The sequence below is a fragment of the Chelonia mydas genome, chromosome 10 (genome assembly GCF_015237465.2).
Source record: "Chelonia mydas isolate rCheMyd1 chromosome 10, rCheMyd1.pri.v2, whole genome shotgun sequence".
NCBI classification, from domain to species: Eukaryota; Metazoa; Chordata; order Testudines; family Cheloniidae; genus Chelonia; species Chelonia mydas.
The window spans coordinates 43466149-43486936 of NC_051250.2; the positions used below are offsets into that span (position 1 = coordinate 43466149).

Below are 20788 nucleotides of genomic sequence, written 5' to 3' on the forward strand. Positions count from 1 at the left end.
CCAGAGATATTCGAATTAGGCAAAACTCCCTACTTTCTTGCTTTCTGTAGAATGGGGTTTTCCTTTCAGTTTCAAGTTGTTCCCATTTGCTTTGATGGTTCCCCATTGTTTTTTCCTGGGCTGGACAATGTCTAGGTGCTTGAAGCCAATCTCATGGGACTGGGGAAGTAGCTCCTCTCTGCCTGATTGCTTCACCGCCCTGCTGTGAGGTGAATCATAGAATCATAGAATCATAGAATCATAGAATATCAGGGTTGGAAGGGACCCCAGAAGGTCATCTAGTCCAACCCCCTGCTCAAAGCAGGACCAAGTCCCAGTTAAATCATCCCAGCCAGGGCTTTGTCAAGCCTGACCTTAAAAACCTGTAAGGAAGGAGATTCTACCACCTCCCTAGGTAACGCATTCCAGTGTTTCACCACCCTCTTAGTGAAAAAGTTTTTCCTAATATCCAATCTAAACCTCCCCCATTGCAACTTGAGACCATTACTCCTCGTTCTGTCATCTGCTACCATTGAGAACAGTCTAGAGCCATCCTCTTTGGAACCCCCTTTCAGGTAGTTGAAAGCAGCTATCAAATCCCCCCTCATTCTTCTCTTCTGCAGACTAAACAATCCCAGCTCCCTCAGCCTCTCCTCATAAGTCATGTGCTCTAGACCCCTAATCATTTTTGTTGCCCTTCGCTGGACTCTTTCCAATTTATCCACATCCTTCTTGTAGTGTGGGGCCCAAAACTGGACACAGTACTCCAGATGAGGCCTCACCAGTGTCGAATAGAGGGGAACGATCACGTCCCTCGATCTGCTCGCTATGCCCCTACTTATACATCCCAAAATGCCATTGGCCTTCTTGGCAACAAGGGCACACTGCTGACTCATATCCAGCTTCTCGTCCACTGTCACCCCTAGGTCCTTTTCCGCAGAACTGCTGCCTAGCCATTCGGTCCCTAGTCTGTAGCGGTGCATTGGGTTCTTCCGTCCTAAGTGCAGGACCCTGCACTTATCCTTATTGAACCTCATCAGATTTCTTTTGGCCCAATCCTCCAATTTGTCTAGGTCCTTCTGTATCCTATCCCTCCCCTCCAGCGTATCTACCACTCCTCCCAGTTTAGTATCATCCGCAAATTTGCTGAGAGTGCAATCCACACCATCCTCCAGATCATTTATGAAGATATTGAACAAAACCGGCCCCAGGACTGACCCCTGGGGCACTCCACTTGACACCGGCTGCCAACTAGACATGGAGCCATTGATCACTACCCGTTGAGCCCGACAATCTAGCCAGCTTTCTACCCACCTTATAGTGCATTCATCCAGCCCATACTTCCTTAACTTGCTGACAAGAATGCTGTGGGAGACCGTGTCAAAAGCTTTGCTAAAGTCAAGAAACAATACATCCACTGCTTTCCCTTCATCCACAGAACCAGTAATCTCATCATAAAAGGCGATTAGATTAGTCAGGCATGACCTTCCCTTGGTGAATCCATGCTGACTGTTCCTGATCACTTTCCTCTCCTCTAAGTGCTTCAGGATTGATTCTTTGAGGACCTGCTCCATGATTTTTCCAGGGACTGAGGTGAGGCTGACTGGCCTGTAGTTCCCAGGATCCTCCTTCTTCCCTTTTTTAAAGATGGGCACTACATTAGCCTTTTTCCAGTCATCCGGGACTTCCCCCGTTCGCCACGAGTTTTCAAAGATAATGGCCAAGGGCTCTGCAATCACAGCCGCCAATTCCTTCAGCACTCTCGGATGCAATTCGTCCGGCCCCATGGACTTGTGCACGTCCAGCTTTTCTAAATAGTCCCTAACCACCTCTATCTCCACAGAGGGCTGGCCATCTCTTCCCCATTTTGTGATGCCCAGCGCAGCAGTCTGGGAGCTGACCTTGTTAGTGAAAACAGAGGCAAAAAAAGCATTGAGTACATTAGCTTTTTCCACATCCTCTGTCACTAGGTTGCCTCCCTCATTCAGTAAGGGGCCCACACTTTCCTTGGCTTTCTTCTTGTTGCCAGCATACCTGAAGAAACCCTTCTTGTTACTCTTGACATCTCTTGCTAGCTGCAGCTCCAGGTGCGATTTGGCCCTCCTGATATCTTTCCTACATGCCCGAGCAATATTTTTATACTCTTCCCTGGTCATATGTCCAACCTTCCACTTCTTGTAAGCTTCTTTTTTATGTTTAAGATCCGCTAGGATTTCACCATTAAGCCAAGCTGGTCGCCTGCCATATTTACTATTCTTTCGACTCATCGGGATGGTTTGTCCCTGTAACCTCAACAGGGATTCCTTGAAATACAGCCAGCTCTCCTGGACTCCCTTCCCCTTCATGTTAGTCCCCCAGGGGATCCTGGCCATCTGTTCCCTGAGGGAGTCGAAGTCTGCTTTCCTGAAGTCCAGGGTCCGTATCCTGCTGCTTACCTTCCTTCCCTGCGTCAGGATCCTGAACTCAACCAACTCATGGTCACTGCCTCCCAGATTCCCATCCACTTTTGCTTCCCCCACTAATTCTACCTGGTTTGTGAGCAGCAGGTCAAGAAAAGCGCCCCCCCTAGTTGGCTCCCCTAGCACTTGCACCAGGAAATTGTCCCCTACGCTTTCCAAAAACTTCCTGGATTGTCTATGCACCGCTGTATTGCTCTCCCAGCAGATATCAGGAAAATTAAAGTCACCCATGAGAATCAGGGCATGCGATCTAGTAGCTTCCGTGAGTTGCCGGAAGAAAGCCTCATCCACCTCATCCCCCTGGTCCGGTGGTCTATAGCAGACTCCCACCACTACATCACTCTTGTTGCACACACTTCTAAACTTAATCCAGAGACACTCAGGTTTTTCCACAGTTTCGTACCGGAGCTCTGAGCAGTCATACTGCTCCCTTACATACAGTGCTACTCCCCCACCTTTTCTGCCCTGCCTGTCCTTCCTAAACAGTTTATAACCATCCATGACTGTACTCCAGTCATGTGAGTTATCCCACCAAGTCTCTGTTACTCCAATCACGTCATAGTTCCTTGACATCACCAGGACCTCCAGTTCTCCCTGCTTGTTTCCAAGGCTTTGTGCATTTGTATATAAGCACTTGAGATAACCTGTTGATCGCCCCTCATTCCCAGTATGAGGCAGGAGCCCTCCCCTCACAGACATTCCTGCCTGTGCTTCCTCCCGGAATCCCGCTTTCCCACTTACCTCAGGGCTTTGGTCTCCGTCCCCCGGTGAACCTAGTTTAAAGCCCTCCTCACTAGGTTAGCCAGCCTGCTGGCAAAGATGCTCTTCCCTCTCTTCGTAAGATGGAGCCCGTCTCTGCCCAGCACTCCTCCTTCATGGAACACCATCCCATGGTCAAAGAATCCAAAGCCTTCTCTCCGACACCACCTGCGTAGCCATTCGTTGACTTCCACGTTGACTTCCTGAAGCTGAAGTACAGTTACAGTTTTGTATATACACCCCTCCTTCATAACCATAACCTGTACCCATAGCTCAGAATGACTGTTCAGTGTATGACAAGCTTTCTTAAATGACGTTACGTGATGCACTCTTACAGTAGAATAACAGTATGCAATCACTTGGTTTAACTGATTCTTTTTGCTGGGTTAAACCGTCTATTTTCCCCTTGGGGTGTCTGGAGTCTGATTATCACACGAACACGCCAGGAGAGACTGTAAAGTGCTAAGTATAATTTTTTCTCATTGTTACAGTATGTAAGTATGCTTGTCACAAGAAGTGCTGTCTTAAAACCACAACCAAGTGCTCCAAAAAGGTAAGATTTTGTCAATCCATTCATTCATTTAAATACCTTTTCTCTCCTGTGAGCATAGCTTCAGTTAGTGATTTTAAGGAGGTGTTTACAGGTACAATAGTGGAATTATACTAGCTGGAAACTGGGTTGCAGTCCTGTGCATGTGTGCCAACTGCAGAGGTGAGCTCGCTCCTCGAGGAGGGTGCAGAGCTGAATGGTTTTTTGTACCACCTGCCACTCCACTGATCTGCTCCGAGGCCTTAAATATTCTTGCCAGCAGGAGGAGCCTTCCTCATTTTACAGCATTTATGGGATTTCAGAGTAGAGAAATGAGTAGATGTAATTTATGGCACATGGCATGGTATATATTGTACCAGGTACCTAGTCGAGGCCAAGGGTATCTAGTATCACTTGTATTTCCTGACCTGTGGTGGTGGTTTTTCTTTTCCATTTTACATCTTGTTACATTTTTATAACAATTAACTTGTATTATCCTAGATACTCCAGCACCCAGTGAAGTCCCCATAGTACCCACTTAATAAAACCTTGCATGTTCTCTTAGCTGTTATTTACCAGGCAGTCAGGATGTATAGACAACAGGGAATAAATTCAGCAGGTTATTAGAGATGCCAATGAACCATTAAACTATTATCTTTTCATTTTATCCTGTGTTTATTGCACTCAGTAAGTAGCTAGTATGGCTCTTGGTAATGTATGAGGAGTATAGCATGTGCAAAGTTTTATCCGCTTCCAAGGTGTAAGTCCCAGATGGCAACACAGTTCAACTTTTCCCTGTGTGTAACTAGAGATATTCTTTGTTAAAGCTTGGAAGAACATTTGAATGTATTTACTTTAACATCATTTTTCAGCCATCCCCCACTCCCTACCCCGACAGTGCATGTACTGAGTCTCTGCAGAGTAACTGAGGGAGCAGGATCCATGATGATATACAAATAGCAGCCTGTGATACTCTTACAGCGATAAATGCATCTCTCTGGTGTTTCCAAGAGAATGGAGTTGCTTTACATGTTTAAGCATTTTGTATCCTTATGATCTCAGACCTGAACCTGTGTGTTTTATGCTAATATGGAGGAGAATTGATATCTTTGCTACATGGCACCTCCCTCCCCTTCTGCCCAGGAAAACAAAAAGTTTATCCTAATGCTGTTGGTTCACCAAACCAGGCCTACTGCATGGCACACAGCCAGAAATGTAGCAAACAGGAAATGAAAGAATTCAGTCCAAGAAAACTCTGCTAAAATAAAATAACTGCTTGATGTGAATTCATTTCCTGAACTCTAGTGAAGTGACGTTAATGTGTTCGCCAAGTTCATCTTTAAAAATCTTGTTTGCTAATGCCCAGGAAAATTTGGAGTCTGAAAAATAAATACCAGTCCAAGGTACTGATTGGAAATAGTTAGATCATTTGCATTTGTTAATTTGTTTATGCTGGATGGATTCAGGATGCTAAGGGTTAAATTTTCACAGTGCATCAGCTGAGAAAGTTGGTGCCATTCTCAGGGAAGTGTGCATTTGATATATTTTGAGAAGGTGCCCTTTATCCAAAAGGTAACAGCAGATTTCCTAGTTGTTTTTTAACTTTATGCAGTACCTTCATTTAGGCTTATGATGGAACTAATAGAGCATCAAGCTTATCTTAGCAGTGTATTTGCTTTGATGGTCCTTGTAGTTTGCACTTTATGCTAATGTTGGCAGTTCTTTGTTTCTTTTAACACAATAACAGCAAAAGTTAGAGTTTTTGTTATAGTACTTGATGTTAGCTATAGGAACAGCCCAGTCCTGGCACTAAAAGATTAAGAGATGATAGTACGATAGCTTGTGAATTTTACACACAAGATCAAAACCAGTTGCTTTCACCATTTCTTCCTGGTGTGTTCTTGCATGGAGGTCTATCCAGTGTAGAAACCTCCCCTGGGCATTCCCCTCTTGTTGTTTTCATTTGTGCCGTGGTAACAGTGAATGAGAAGAAGCAGACATGGAAGAGTGGCACTGGTCCGAGGTCTAACCCAAGCCACGCACCTACGTTCTCATTCATTGTTCTGGTTGGATCACTACCCATGCTGTGTTTGAACATACAGTCCATATGTTCAAAGCCTCCTAAGTGCATTATTGCTTGAAAAGTTTCTCTCAGTCTTTTGACTTTATCCAACCAGAATCTCACGTTCAGGTTGAATGTGATCTAATTGTTTGCTGAATGTTGAGTCTCTAAAGTGCAGGTCTAGTCAGGAAAGTGACTCTGTAAAAACAGAGAACGTCAGGGTCTTTTACTGATTCTCTTTCTCTCTCAATGGCTTCTATGTCAGACTTGCTCAAAACCATTTTTTTTTTTTTTTAACTGTCAGCACGGTAAGTTCATCTAGGGATCTCAGAATCAAGCCCAAATGTGTTCTCCTTCATGTATCATCACCAGGCAATTTTCTCAGTGAGGCATGAAGCAGACTAGAATATAGCTCACTGTTGCATAGCTATGTTGGTTCTACAGGCACAGTAAAAATGTCAGTAAATGAAGCAAACAATGACTCTGAAGACACAAGGAGAGTACCAATGAGCCATTTTACAGAGCCATTTTTCTGAGCACAGCCCCATTGCAAGCCTTAACTATGAACGTTTGCTGGTCTTTGTAGCAGTGTGCAGTGCTGCAGACACAGCAGAGTGAACGCAGGGATAGCTACAACGACCAAGACAGCCCCTGGGAAAGATTGGATTTGAGGGGCAGTATACAGGCCTTTCCCTCTTCCCTGGCGCTCAGTTAGATTTACTAGATTAATTTGCAAATAATTCAGTTAACTTTGTTTAAAAATGTGAACTGCATCTTGAACGGCAGTCAAATTGCATTGCATACATTGCAAGGATCAGTCCCAAGACATCCCTAGGTTTACCGCGCTATGAGCAGCATTGCATTGAGACCTTTGAAAAGGAATTGAGACATTAATCTCTTTCTCCACATCAGTATGATCCCGAGCTTTCGTCACGGCAGTTTGGGGTTGAGCTCTCCCGACTGACCAATGAGGAGCGAGCGGTGCCATTGGTGGTGGAGAAGCTCATAAACTACATTGAAATGCATGGGTTGTACACCGAGGGCATTTACAGGAAGTCAGGCTCAACCAATAAGATAAAGGAGCTCCGACAGGGTCTTGACACAGGTAAGATGAAAAAGAGAGAGTCTCAGAAGGGGAGCTAAAGGGGCAGCTGAGAGCCTCTGTGAAAAGGGAATTCATGTCATCCCTTCCCCCACCACAGACTCTGGCTTTTGGTACCATGGAAGTACAGACTTTTCTCGAATACCAGCCTTCACCAAAAGTCTGCGCTGTGTTAGAGTCCTCCCGTCTTGTGGAACTGTTTAATTCTTTCTTGTTTTATTCCTCCTGTTGTGCACAAATGTGCAAAAAAAATCATAAAAAGAAATTGCGGGAAAAATCTACGTTAGTCAGACTTCATATTTATCAACATCACCTAGACTTCCAAAGTGCTTTACAAACTCTGTCTAAAGACTTTCATCCCTGGAAAATTGGCTCCTTTCACGACAAGGGTTTTAACATGGTCATATTAAAAACCAGGTGCCAAGGTTGTGCTGTTGTGCACTGTGATATCTGTGGTTGTTACAGTATTAATACCTGTTTTTCGTATGACAGTAGTTAGTACTATGCAGCGTTGTTGTAGCTGTGCCCACTGTAGTAGGAAGAGAGCCTGAGACGTAAGCCCTTGTATCAGAGGCCTGGCATGAGGCCTGAGGCCTGGGCTAAAGTAGCGGTCAAAACTTTGCTGATATAAAGCAAAATCAGGCTGTGAGCTAGAGGCAGGCCCTGCTCACAGAATCCGGCAAGACCAGGGCTAATATTGCAGAAACACACATTCCTAAGTGCTAAGCACAAAATATACAAACACGTTCCAGAAGGGTGTGTGCCAGAACACCCCATACCAACAATGGTACCAACACATTCCCCAAAGATAACAGGAACACACTGACCCTGCCTAAATATATGGTCAGGGTGACAATGTGATGGATAGAAATGTACAAGGTGATGGGTGGTGACATCAGAGGGTATCAACTATCAGAAGAGCAATACGTAACTTATTTGTATATGTGTATAAAAATGTATCTCAGAGACAATGTCTTTATCTAGCCTAGGGAGGAACGGAAAGTCCTGCCGTTCACTGAGCTGGTCCATTGTTATGGGTATACATGTATTCGTGCAGGATACTAGTACCATGCTTCGTCGACAATAAACCTGGCTGGGTGCCTTCGTACCTTAACAGATCTTGTGGTCATTGGGTGGTTCGCTCGAGGTCTGCCATGCCAGCTGTCTGCGCAGGGCTGGAGCAGTACACAGAGGGAACACACACGCAGCCAAACATCTGACCACACCCACAATAGTAGAGAGACGGCGAGTAAGGTAATAGCTTTTATTGGACTGACTTCTGTTGGTGAGAGACAAGGTTTTGAGCTACACGGAGTTCTTCCTCAGGACCTCTCTCGCCCACAGAAGCTGGTCCAATAACAGTGGTTAGGTAATAGCCAGTGCTAGTACTGACATGAAAATACTGGCTTGTTTACTGGATCAAAACTGATCATTTTCTTTTTCCTTTTCCACTCCCCCCACTCACTTGCCTCGGTGAACAGATATCGACAATGTGAATCTAGATGACTACAACATTCATGTCATTGCCAGTGTGTTCAAACAGTGGCTGAGAGATTTGCCGAATCCCCTCATGACCTTCGAACTCTACGAGGAATTTCTGCGAGCTATGGGTAAGGAAGGTCCATACAAATCCTATACAATCACACACAAAACCCAAGACGGGGAAGAATCAGTTAGCTTCAGGTACCAAATCCAGTTTCTGCTTGCCCAGAGCAAGCAGTCTTTTTTTACTTTTGTTTTATCATCACCATTGTCATGACAAGCAGCAAGCAAGTAGATTGTGTGCATGTATAATTGTACAAGTGCCAATTGTACTGAGTGTTTGAGTCCAAAAAGTCATTTGGGTGATATGTCATCTTTTATGTTGTTACTGGCAACACAGTGCTGGAGCCTCTCCCACCTGCCTCCCTCTTAGAGTCTTTTCCCACTGCCGGGGTCTTTCCCTGCAGCAGGGAAAGACTTCATCAGTGGGTGATGACACTGCTAAAAATAGCAGTGTAGCTGGGAAGAACAACTTCAGCATTTATAGAGCCGTGTAGACAATGCTTAATTTGTGCCAAGGCTTGCCAGGGCTGAGCTCCAGCACATCTGCTTCAGCAGCTCTCTGCTGTTGAAGCCTTTCTTTGCTGCCTCCCCCTGCCAGACCCTTTCACTGACGTGTAGGTATGCACTGCAGTGTGGACACAGCCTGCTTTTCACTTTGCCATGTAGCCACAGACAGCACTGTGACACCAACTAATCCCTTACACTGTTATAGTAGTCAAAGCCTTTGCAGTTCACAGCCCTGGCACCTCTGGGCTTGCCATGTGAAAGTTTGAAAAAAAAAAAATCCTTGAGCCCCAGCACCTCTTTCGTTACAAATTAAGCAGTGTCTGTAGGGTATATCCCCACAGCCATGTCAGGCATGTCTTTACTCACCTAAGCAGTGCCTTACCATCTACATTGCTATTTCTACCTGTGCTAGGGGGGTTGCTTGTATAGGCAGGGAGAGGAGGGAGTTGTCATCCATGTCTCTGTGCGCTGGCTTCCTGCACAGCTCCCCTGTACTGGGCCATTCGCACTGCCTTCACAAGTGAAGATGGCAGAAGACACTAAAAGGGGAAGTTACCTGTAGTGTGTGTAACTGTGTGTGCTCTCTCCAGGCCTGCAGGAGAGGAAGGAGACCATCCGAGGCGTGTACTCTGTCATTGATCAGCTTTCTCGCACCCACCTCAGTACCCTGGAACGCCTCATCTTTCACCTTGTGAGGTAATGGCAGACCTCAGCATGGGATCATCATACTGCAGCCAGTCTTCCTCTTCTCCTTCCTCACTAGAGGCCTGATTCTGATACATTTACTCCCCATGAGTACCACCTTACTCCATGAGTAGTTCCACTGGAGCAAGGTACTGTTCTACATGAGTAAGAGTACCTGAACATGGGCCTATGTGGTCCAAGTACTTTTGTAGGAAAAAAGGGGAGTGAAACTTCACAAGGGAGTGCTTTAAATTCTGAAATGGCTTTAACACTCTGGACCCAAGAATTCTTTCTTCAGACAGTGCTGTCATTGACAGCTTAATGACAATAATGTTCTTCTTTTTATATACAAGTTCCCTTTCATAATAGCTACAAATGTTGCAGACTTGATGGGAAGGCAACCACTGTAGGTCTCAGCTGGTTACAACCACATGGTTCCATGCCATAGCCCTAACCCACTGAGGCATGCACTAAGATTGCAGTGGATCACAGTACTGCCACATGTTGCACCCTTTAGCTTGAACATTGAGGCTCTAGGGATTGTGTGTGATGCTTTTGCATGAGCTTAGACAATATCTAGTTCAGGCTATAGTCACTGTGTTACAATCTGCGAAGATTCCTGCCGTGTACATGCATTTAGACACATCTGTGCTGTTCCTAAGGGATAGCTAATGATGGCTAAGTGAGCAGCTTGCTACTGTAATAAACATGCACCGTATCTATTCCTTTTTGGAAAATAGGTTAAGTAAATCAAAACAAAAGACTTCCTAGAGAGCATGATGGCATGTTGCATGGTTCACTCAGTGTCCATTGTTTTACCTTTTTGCCCTTGTCTGGTATAATATTTACATCCTTATAGAGCTACCTGTTGGTCTAGTTCTTTACCAGATATAACAAATTGAAGCTCTTCACTTCAAAGATATATAATATTGTGGAAAAGCTTCTCCTAGCAATGGCCTCCAGATCTCATGTGTATATACAGCACTCCTCTCCCTGCTCTACTCTGAATTTGTATTTTGTCCTCTTTTCTGTTTCTCTACATTGGTATTTCCTGCCAGTGCTAGGTGAATTGGAGTTACCTTTAACCCTTGCTGCTTTGTTGTTTATTGTTTAGGATTGCCCTGCAGGAAGAGACCAATCGAATGTCAGCTAATGCCCTGGCCATTGTATTTGCTCCCTGTATTCTCCGCTGTCCTGACACAACAGACCCACTGCAGAGCGTTCAGGACATCAGTAAAACAACCACGTAAGAATACAGCATCATAACTTCTAGCGTAAATCCTGTAATGAGGTCATGTCAGGACAGTCAAATGATCCCTGAGTAATGCACTTAAATGTGTGCTAGAATGACAGCTACAAACACATCATTGGTTTGCAAATGAATTGCCTTAATGAAATACTGTCTGTTCCATCAGTAACTAGCAGCTACTAAAGTTAAACCTTTTAAAATCTGCAGGACTGGCTAACCTGCACCCAGGAGCTTTTAAAGAATAGGCCAGTGAGCTCTCTGAGCCACTGATGTTGATATTTAACAAATCCTGGAGTAACAAATCCAGAGGACTGTACAAAAAGCTAATGTGCCAGTGTCTAAAAAGGATTAACAGGATGACCTGGGTAACTATAGGCCAGTTAGCTCAATATCCGTCCCAGGCAAAATCATGGGAAGGCTGAAGTGTAATGTAGTCAGTAAAGAATTGAAGTATGGCAGTGTAATTAGTGCCAGTCAACGCAGTTTTTTTATGGAAAATATATCTTGTCAAACATACTTGATATCGTTTTTTGATTGGATGCCAGGTTTGGTTGACACAGGTAACAACGCTGACATCGGAGACTTGGATTCCAGTCAGGCATTTGATTTAGTACCACAAGTCATCCTGATTAAAAAAATTAACACCATACAAATTCAGTGCAGCAAATTTTAAAAGGGTTGAAAATTGGCTAACTGATATCTCCAAAGTAATTGTAAGTAGGGAATCATCATCCAGTGGGTGGGGAGGGTTTGTAATGGAGCCCCACGGGGATATTTTTGACTTCAACTGGAGTTTTAAGAATAAAGATGTTAGATTGTGAGAAGCTCAGATGCTAGGGCACTGGGGGTTAGATAAGTACCTAGGATGGATAGTTGATGCAGGAATCATTTGATGAAATTGTATGGGCATTGTTATACAGGAGACCAGACTACATGAACATAATGGTCCCTCCTGGCCTTCAAATCTATGACTTTCTCCTAGAAGCAACTGCCAACAGATGTGAACGTTACTTTGAATCACTCTTCTAAAGGTTCCTTGTAAGAAGGAGTTTCTTTGTAACTTGACTCATATACAGCGTCTTGTATCATTACAGCTCTAAAAGGATTTCTTCCAGAAAACAATACTGATGGTATTAAACAAAATATATGTCCCAGACACCTAATCATTGTCATTGCCATGCAACTGCCTGTCCAGCTTGGATGCAAACAAGCACAAGTGTGTGTGTCTACAAATAGATATAGGTAGATAGCGCAGAATATCAGAAATGGCCATTCTTTCAGCCTTTCATTTGAACGTGCTGTGCTTTCCTAACTTTGGTGGGTATTTTCCTTTCCGGGGAAGGACCTGTTTCCCTGATGGAGCCCTTGGGGAGCCCTCCCTTTATTCCTCTAGTTTAGCTCCCCTGCCTACCACTATTTGGGACATTTCAACCACACCATTCATTTCTAGCCCACGGAGCTAGAGAATTGGAGCACACGTCCCTTCCCCTCTCTGGCATTGTAGGGCTCTAGTACTTAGGTGACGTGTCCAGCTCAAACACAGCCAGAGTTTTATGCTCCCATTTTACCACTTCCTTTTTTCCTTTTTGCAGCTGTGTGGAGTTAATTGTCATAGAGCAGATGAATAAATACAGGGCTCGTCTCAAGGACATCAACAGCCTGGAGTTTGCTGAGAACAAAGCAAAAAGCAGGCTGTCTTTGATCCGCAGATCAATGGTAAGATTCGTGGTGGGGAGGTGTTGAGCTGGTAGCTGGTTCTGTTCCTGTGTCAGGAAAAAATGGAGCAGACCTTTCTTTTGTTTTAGGAGGACAGGTTTCTCCAGCCATGTTATTGATCATAACTTCCTTTTTTACATAAAATTCGGAGGAAAATCTTGTGTCCATGCTGCTATTGCGTATTTGCATAGTTCATTCACAGTGTCTGTTGTAACTGAGAAGAATGTGCATGGTACTAAATTGAAAGTCAGAGAATAATTTGGTACTGACAAGCCAGCCCCATTCTTTCCTCTCCTTTTCACTCAGACTAATCTCCTCCTGCCTATTTCAACCTCCCTAGCCTCTTACACCTCCCAAAGCATCATATCCAGGGCCGAGAGAGAGACTGAACCTCAACCCTGCACTTGGCTCCCTGCATTTCCCTAGCGACACATTTATACCAAAGAAAAGCCCAAAGGAGATGGGAATGGTGCCTGTCGAGTTCTAAAGGAAAGTGCCACAGAAACGTGGTCTCTGGATTTCACAGGCTCATTCATACATTTTTGGGATGTGTTTTGCAAATTTGGACTAATTTATCCTGTGTTACTCAACTCTTTGCTGGCTCTGTTTATGACTTCCTCACTCCTGCACTAAAGTCCCCTAATCCCACAGTGTCCTGCTGTCTGATACTGCCCACTGTGTTAAAACCCTGCACTTGTTTCCCTCCCACATAACGTCAGGGGGAATCTGGGGTGAAGCTGCCCTTAACCAAGCCCTTGCTTTGACTCCCTGTATGCAAGTCACTTCATTAGTAATGGCTTCAGCAGCGAGGACTGAACTGAGCTGCCTATAAAGGGTCACCTTCTTTTCTCCCACTGCCTTTGGAATTTGGAGTTTGAAATACCATCTCATTTAGCTTTCACACACCCAACTGGGTTGATGAATGAGAGGCAAAGTCTGGGAATTGAAATGACCTGTGTCCCCCTTTGCTGTAAGTCGAACAAGCAACAGGCTGTTCGTGTGCTGTGTTCTGCTTATAGAATGAGAGAGAATGGCTGATTCATCACAGGACAGTCAACCCAGATCTGTGCCGCTGAAAGGAAGAGCAGGCTCTCCATTTATAAAGACCCAGTATCCCCTGTGGCATGTCCTATCAGGAATCCTGCTTTGTGAACTGCAGCCAATGCTAAATCTGCTCCAAACAGGCGCTTCAACAGTTATTTTGCAAAGCTTGTGGCTCAGCTGTGCATTGTTGCTGATGCAGCAGAGAGCTGACTCACTCATGACATTAAAAGACTCTAGAAGTTCTTTTAAGGGGGCAATGGCATGTGCACTCTAACCTTCTGCTTTCCTTTTCATGTCCTCTCTAATCCAGAAACCTGTACTAATTGCAGTTAGATTTATGAGCATAACCCGCAATTCAATCCCGGTATGTATTAATTGCATTGCACTCCATGACAGCTGCATCCCATCATTGTGTGTAACCCTCCACTCATTGAAGCACCATGCGACAGACCGTTGTTTGACTCTGCCCATTCATTCCTCTGCAGGACCCATCCCAGTGACTGACTTTTCATTTCTCTCTCAGTAGGGAGCACCCTAAGGTCCCTCTCTCCTGGAGGAGGCACTAGAGCAGGAGTAGAAACTGATGCCAAATGGTTGATGAAATAGCCCTCAGCAACTGCAGTTGGTTACTGCAATCCACTGGTCTGCTTCTCCAAAGGCTGCTCTTGTACTCTGTCTGTGTGCACTCTCCTAGTCACACCACTGCTCCTGCATGCGGCTCCTTGGAGGTGTGATTTGAACTGGCAAATCACAGAAACCTTCTCAGAGAGGGTGGAGGGTCAGCCCTAACAAATGAAAATAGCAGGGGGAATCCTCATCACTTAGCCAACAGAGGCTTCTGTTTGTTGCAGAGTTCTCTCCTGAGTCTCTAATTAACCCTGCTTCAGTCAGCTTTGCCGTTTTTGTCCTTTCTATTGTGTTCCTCGTTCCATTCATTTTCTCTTTACCTGCTAGTTCTGTTCTTTTCTTCCCTCCCTTCTGTTTTCATCCAAGCCCTTCTTTTTCCTTCTCTTTCCTCCCTCACACATCTTCCTTTACTCATGTGTGTCTGTTTATATACAGTACCCCTCCGAGTTGTTCCAGCTGCTTCAGTTCTGCCACCATTTCACACCACAGTGGATGGATGCCCCTCAGACGCCTGCCCCCAGCTAATGCAGCCTGGCTAAAGCAGGGTAGTGCAGTGCTAGGAGCAATCTGGGAGAACTGAGCAGGAAAAGAGGCCCCACTTTTCCTCTTACCCCTCCCTACACCTGAAGCCAAATGCACTGTGATGTTCAGAACTTGGCACTTCCAACCTTCAGCTTTTAATTTATGGATCCAATTGAGGGATCTTTTATTTTTTCTCACTCCTGCTACAGTGTGTAACCCATCAGAAGCAGCTACTGCCTGCCTCTTGCTTGGCGGGATGGTCAGGTTGTGATGGATGAGGAGAGCAGTCTTTGAAACCGTACTTTAATGTGAAAGATAACACACCTGTTTACTCACAGCCACAGTATCGCCACACCCTTTTACATACTTAGCCGTGCTGAGCATTTGGGGACTGATTAGAAGATCTGAATCAGAGCTATGCTGCCATTAATTTCTTGTGTTGGTCGATGTATTCTGTAATTCCTTCATGTTCGTATCAGTGCTGCAGCATTCTCATTAAGGGTCTGTCTGTAAGAGCCTGTATTCTGCTATCCATCTTTAAAACACACACACAGACACACATTAAAGAGCGGCTGTGTTCTTTGCCTTTCTCAGCAAAGGCAAAGTGATAGATTGATTCAGGTGAATAACAGAGGCATTAAGCCAAGGCACACTTATGTTGACTACAAAGCTTTTAGCTTTTGATTTTAATGTACATGATATAGTTAAAGTAACTTTTACCCTAGAGCATCTCTTCCAGAAAGGCATCCCGCTCTTGTTTTGAAGACATCAAATGCTGAAGAATTTACCACATCCCTCAGTAGTTTGTTTCAATGGTTAATCACCCTCACTGTTTAAAAAAAAAAAAAAAAAAAAAAAAAAGCCTTGTGGCATGGATGGAATGACTACTACATGGGTGACTACTGGGACTGTTGCTACCTTTACAAATGAGGACAGGTGGTGATGCTTTATTTTCAGAATTGAGGTGATATGATGGTAGTTGAGCCTCTCCTGGACTATGACCATGACCCTATGGTAGTTGAGCCTCTCCTGGAGGCTAACCTTGGAACAGCATTGGCCCCAGCCCTAAAGCAGGTTGCTCTGCTGCTGGAGAATATCATAGAATCATGGAAGTGTAGGGCTAGACGGAACTTCAAGAAGTCATCTCCCCATGCTGAGGCAGGACCAAGTAAATCTAGACCATCCGTGGCAGATGTTTATCAAAACTGTTCTTAAGACCTCCCAATTTCAGGGATTCCACAACCTCCCTAGCTAACCTGTGCCAGTGCTTAACCATCCTTAAAGTTGGAAAGTTTTTCCTAATATTTTACCTCAATCTCCCTTGCTGCTGACTAAGCCAATAACTTCTTGTCCAAGCCTCAGTGGACATGGAGAACAATTGATCACCCTCCTCATTATAACAACCTTTTACTTATTTGAAGACTGTTATCTCCCCTCTCAGCCTTCTCTTCTGTGGACTAAACATGCCCAACCTTTCTTCACAGGTCATGTTTTCTAACCCTCTTACCATTTTTCTAGCTCTCTGGAATCTCTCCAATAGTCCATATGTTTCCTAAAATGTGGTCCCCAGAACTGGACACAGTACTCCAGATGAGGCCTCACCAGTGCTGGGAGGATTGGAATTGTCACTTCCCATGTCTTAGCAATGACAGATACAACAAAATGCCCCAATCTGACATCCAACTCAAAAGAGAAGGGGAAGAATAAAAAAGAGTCTGCAAAATCCCATCTGGATCTGCTCACTCTGTCCCTAAAATACATGATGAGGAGCAGCAGAAAGTGCAGCGTGTAGGGAAAGGTGCTGGGGCTGTGATTGGGGCACCAGATTCTGTAGATTCAGGAATCATTAAGTGGTACAAAGCAGCATCTGAAGTTCTAGCAGTAAATTTGCATTGACATGAATGAGATTTGGGCAACTCAAAACCTGTTCATCACTTAGGGAAAAATAACAACCTCTCCCCACATTCTCGTTCAAAACAGTCTGTTTTTTGCTTTCAGAGCAAAAGGGAGGAACCATTACAAAGAGACTTAGAACAAAATCTGTTTAGTTTATCAAGAAGAAGATCAATAGGTGACTTGATTGTATAATTATATTTACAGGGAGAAAATCCCAGAAATTGAAGGGCTCTTTAATCTAGCAGAGAAAGGCAAAACAAGAAACAATGACCAGAAGCTGAAGTCAGACAAATTCAAATTAGAAAAAAGGCATATTTTTGCTAACAGTAACAGTGATTAACCATTGGAACTAACTACCAAGGCATGTTTTAAATTCTCCAGCATTTGATGTCTTCAAACCAAGACTAGGGTGTCTTTTGGGAAGAGATGCTCTAGCGAAACACATGTTACTGGACTCAATACAGGGAAAGTGGGTGAAATGTAATGTCTTATGTTATACAGAAGGTCAGACTAAATGATCCCTTCTGGCCTAAAACTCTATGAATCCAAAGAGTGAAATGCAAAGTGTTTCTCATAATGGTAAAATTTCCCATATTCATGTGGAACCTGAGAGGAGATTAGTCTCTTCATTGTGTCTTATGTCCAAAGAAACCTGTTATTTCTCTGTCCCCATGAGGCAAACCGAGGCATCTGGTACTAGGAAAGGTAAAATATAGTCCAGCTCTACATACAGTATCTTTGTTGCTCTTTTTTCCTAATTCCTTTTCAATGGATTGGAATTCCAGCCCTGGTAGGGAAAGAAACCACTGGTTCACATGAGTCATGCATGCAGAACTGCAGCATCTTCAGTATATGGGGTGTGAAGATTGGCCCAGTAATTCTCACACTAATGGAAGACAGCAAACATACTATAGTAACATTTATGATCCCCTAGGAATTAACAGAACGTTGCAGTTAATGGTCTAATATTGAAAGTGGGCGTATTTATCTACTGGGCTGCTGATCAAGTTGTAGTTAATATAATGAGCCAGCAGCTGTAATGTGCGTTACAGTGCACGGAGTGAGTCTGTGAAGATCTGAAGATACTGAGCTTGCTCACTAGGTGGGGCTTTCCAAAGAAACTAAGTTGATTTAGGAATACAGGTCTCATTGCAAATCCAAAGGACTTCTGCTCTGAAGTCTCTTATCTCCTTCTGAAAATTCCTCCCAAAAATTACAGCAAGGGAGAATCCTCTTACATAACTAGCTGGCAGTTTCAAACTGTTATAGTTGAAATAATAGAGCCTCTGCTTACATCGTATCAGAATAGTTACGCAGTCTGCTGGAGCTGTGCACTGCTTGATCAGCAGTCTAGTCGTTATTCATAGCTCTGAAGGATGCTTAGAGATTTTCTGTTGAACAGTTTCCCTGCTCTGCCATCTTTCCCCTCACCTTGTTTCATACAGTGGCACCTCTGCCTCCTCATTCCCTTTCCCTGATATAAGGAGCTAGTGTGTGCTTTAACTGGCCTCTCTGCTTGCTTTAATATTGGACCTCTCATTTCCACGGACAGTGCGAGGACTAAAAGTGTAGCCATGGCTTTGTAGCTGGCTTTTCCAGTTACCATCATTTGAGCTCCCTAGTGTTTGTTGTGTACGGAGAGCAACTTCCCAGCCTGCTAAGCTGAATGTTCACCTTGGATAGTGTTATCCATATCCTTTTGTGTGCATAGTGGGATTGTTTTTCGCAAAGAATGGGATGGTTTAGGACTGTGCACACCAACGTCTTGCGTGTAATGTTCAGGATGTTCTCACCCCGAGCCAGTATTGTGATTTGGCAGACTGAAGGCTTCCCGTCTTACAGCCTGGGCTTCTAAAAATACATTCTGCTGTGTCTTTAATTGACTTTGGAAGTCCAGTGTGCATGTCACTAAAAAGTTTCATCTGTCCTCCTCTGAACACACAAACCATTTATGTCCCCCAGCCAGCCTGCTGTGAGCTTTGAGGTGTCCTTGGATGTCATGCACTGTAACTGGTGTTGTGGACTGTGTACATGTGCTAAGTACCTGTTGCTGAAGTTGTTTCCTCCACTCTTGGTACTGGGGATAAAGGGGGGGAAGAACGCCGTCAGTCTAAAATGTACCATGAGATGCCTGCAAGGTTTGGCGATAATGGCATGAAGTTTGTTGATATGGGTTTTGACCTGCAGGGCAAAGGACGTCTAAGGCGTGGAACCTTCCCCAGTCCAACATCTCCTGTTTCAGTGCGATTACCCTCCGTGTCTGATGTCTCTGAGGAGACCGTGAGTAGTGAGGAGGCTATGGAGATGGATGTCACAGATCAGCAGCAGGCAGCCATGCAGCAAGAGGAGAGGGTGCTGACTGAGCAGATCGAGAGCTTGCAGAAGGAAAAGTGAGTCACGGGGAATGAAGGGGTGGAAGGGCACAGTGCTCCGGAGGTGGACAATTAATGCTGGGAATCTGGAATCTTAAATTCAGATCCTCTTAGAGCCACAGGTAAACACAAATTTGGTCCCACTCTGATAGCTGTTGAAAAATGTTCTCCACTTCACAAAATTTTGTACAATTAGCCCTAGGCACTGACTTCCCCTCTGCCCAGTGAGTGCTCGACCCCCCCTGACTCTGACCCCGCCTCTTCCCACCCCTGCCTTGCCTGCCGCCATTTCGCCCCCTTCCCCCAAGTCCCTACCCCTACCCCACCTTTTCTCCACCTCCTCTCCTAAGTGTGCCACATCCCTACTCCTCCCCTTCCCTCGCAGAAAGTCCTAAGCGCCGCCAAACAGCTGTTAGGTGGGAAGTGCTGGGAGGGAGAGGGAGGAGCAGAGACATGGCGCACACAGCGAAGGAGGAGTTGAGGGCGGGGCGAGGGAGCTTGGCTGCTGGTGGGTGCACAGCACCTGCTAATTTTTCCCCGTGGGTGCTCTAGCCCCGGAGCACCCACGGGGTTGGCACCTATGTGATTAGCAATGTCTGCACATCAGGGTGAGGCACATCAGCAGCACTATGTGGGGACACAAAACTGAAGGCAAGTAGTGTTGCAGGTCGGGATTGAGGTGCATTTGTGCTGAAGGGTAGGGGTGCATTTGCAAGGAATTCCAGGTCAAGACTGAGGCCTGCTGCCAGAAAGAGTTTTAGAACTGGTATGGAATAAAGACTACATGGATGTCAGTTAGCAATGGGGAAAGGTGATGTGTCTATGCTGATCATTAGAAGATCAACGGTGGTTCCTGTCGTTGAATGTGAAGTATTGTTGAACTGACTGGAATTGGCAGTGTAGTCCTTGGTTTCGTTCCTTCCTATGCAAGAGGAGCCAGAGGCTACTGCTAAGTAAATGCTCTTCTTCCTGAAGAGCCCTGACATACATTTCCATCAGGATTCCATCCAGTCACCCCTCCTGCCCAGTGTGTGTGGGGAGCCACTAGGGGAGATGGTGAAACGTTCTTAGCTGCGGCAACATCAGTCTGCTGCTGACGCTCAGCTCTGATTCCTTCTCCTCTAATGGAGATTCTACAGCCTCGTTACTGCTGCTGTGAGACTGATCGGGATCTGGGTGAAAGACTCAGCCCAAATGCAATGGGAGAGATGCTAGCTGGCAGGCAGCGGCACTCAGAGTAGTCAGCACATCAGCAGTCTGCATCAGCTGTTGAGGGTGTACAGCCCTTCCCTCCTCCCCATGCTAACCTGGCTCTCCAGCCTTTGGGTCCTATTAGATGCATCACAGCTCCTGGTTTCTTTAGGTGGCCCATGCGCCTCCATGGCTAGCCAGGAGTCTGAGATTGATCTTTTCTAATGTGAACCTTGCAGTGCTCATCCTTGCCTTTCTCACCCCCAAGCCAGACTGCTGTCATGTGCTCTGTCCAGGCCCGGTGAGCACAGAACACCTGTACTGCCTTTTTGTTCACCTCAACAATGGTGCACTTCAAGGCACTGGTGATGACCATTAAGACTCTGGTCTGGGGATGGGATGGCTGAGAAGCTGTCCCTTGCCAGATGTCCAGCCACAGCCCTTGGATTGGCTGGGATGTTCTTGCTGATGGTTCCTCTAGTGGAAGCCTCCATGACCACTGGTGGACTGATTCCAGTGTGGACTCCAGCTCTGACATTTTCACT

At 45.2% G+C, this 20788-nt stretch overlaps 1 protein-coding gene across 21 annotated transcripts in view; it reads left to right on the forward strand.

The window, feature by feature from the left end:
• Window positions 1-20788, forward strand: part of MYO9A (myosin IXA) — a 457919-nt gene that overhangs the window by 430611 nt on the left and 6520 nt on the right. For 16 of the 21 annotated variants that reach the window (XM_043524473.1, XM_043524485.1, XM_043524478.1 and 13 more), the window contains 8 exons: window positions 3689-3750; window positions 6701-6893; window positions 8372-8500; window positions 9533-9638; window positions 10741-10872; window positions 12468-12591; window positions 13946-13999; window positions 18868-19070. In XM_043524473.1, coding sequence (XP_043380408.1) covers window positions 3689-3750; window positions 6701-6893; window positions 8372-8500; window positions 9533-9638; window positions 10741-10872; window positions 12468-12591; window positions 13946-13999; window positions 18868-19070 — 1003 coding nt within the window. Of the gene's footprint in view, window positions 1-3688; window positions 3751-4598; window positions 6894-8371; window positions 8501-9532; window positions 9639-10740; window positions 10873-12467; window positions 12592-13945; window positions 14000-18867; window positions 19071-20788 lie in introns of those variants that run through there. The other 5 variants (XM_043524481.1, XM_043524486.1, XM_043524475.1 and 2 more) reach the window with 2 other exon arrangements.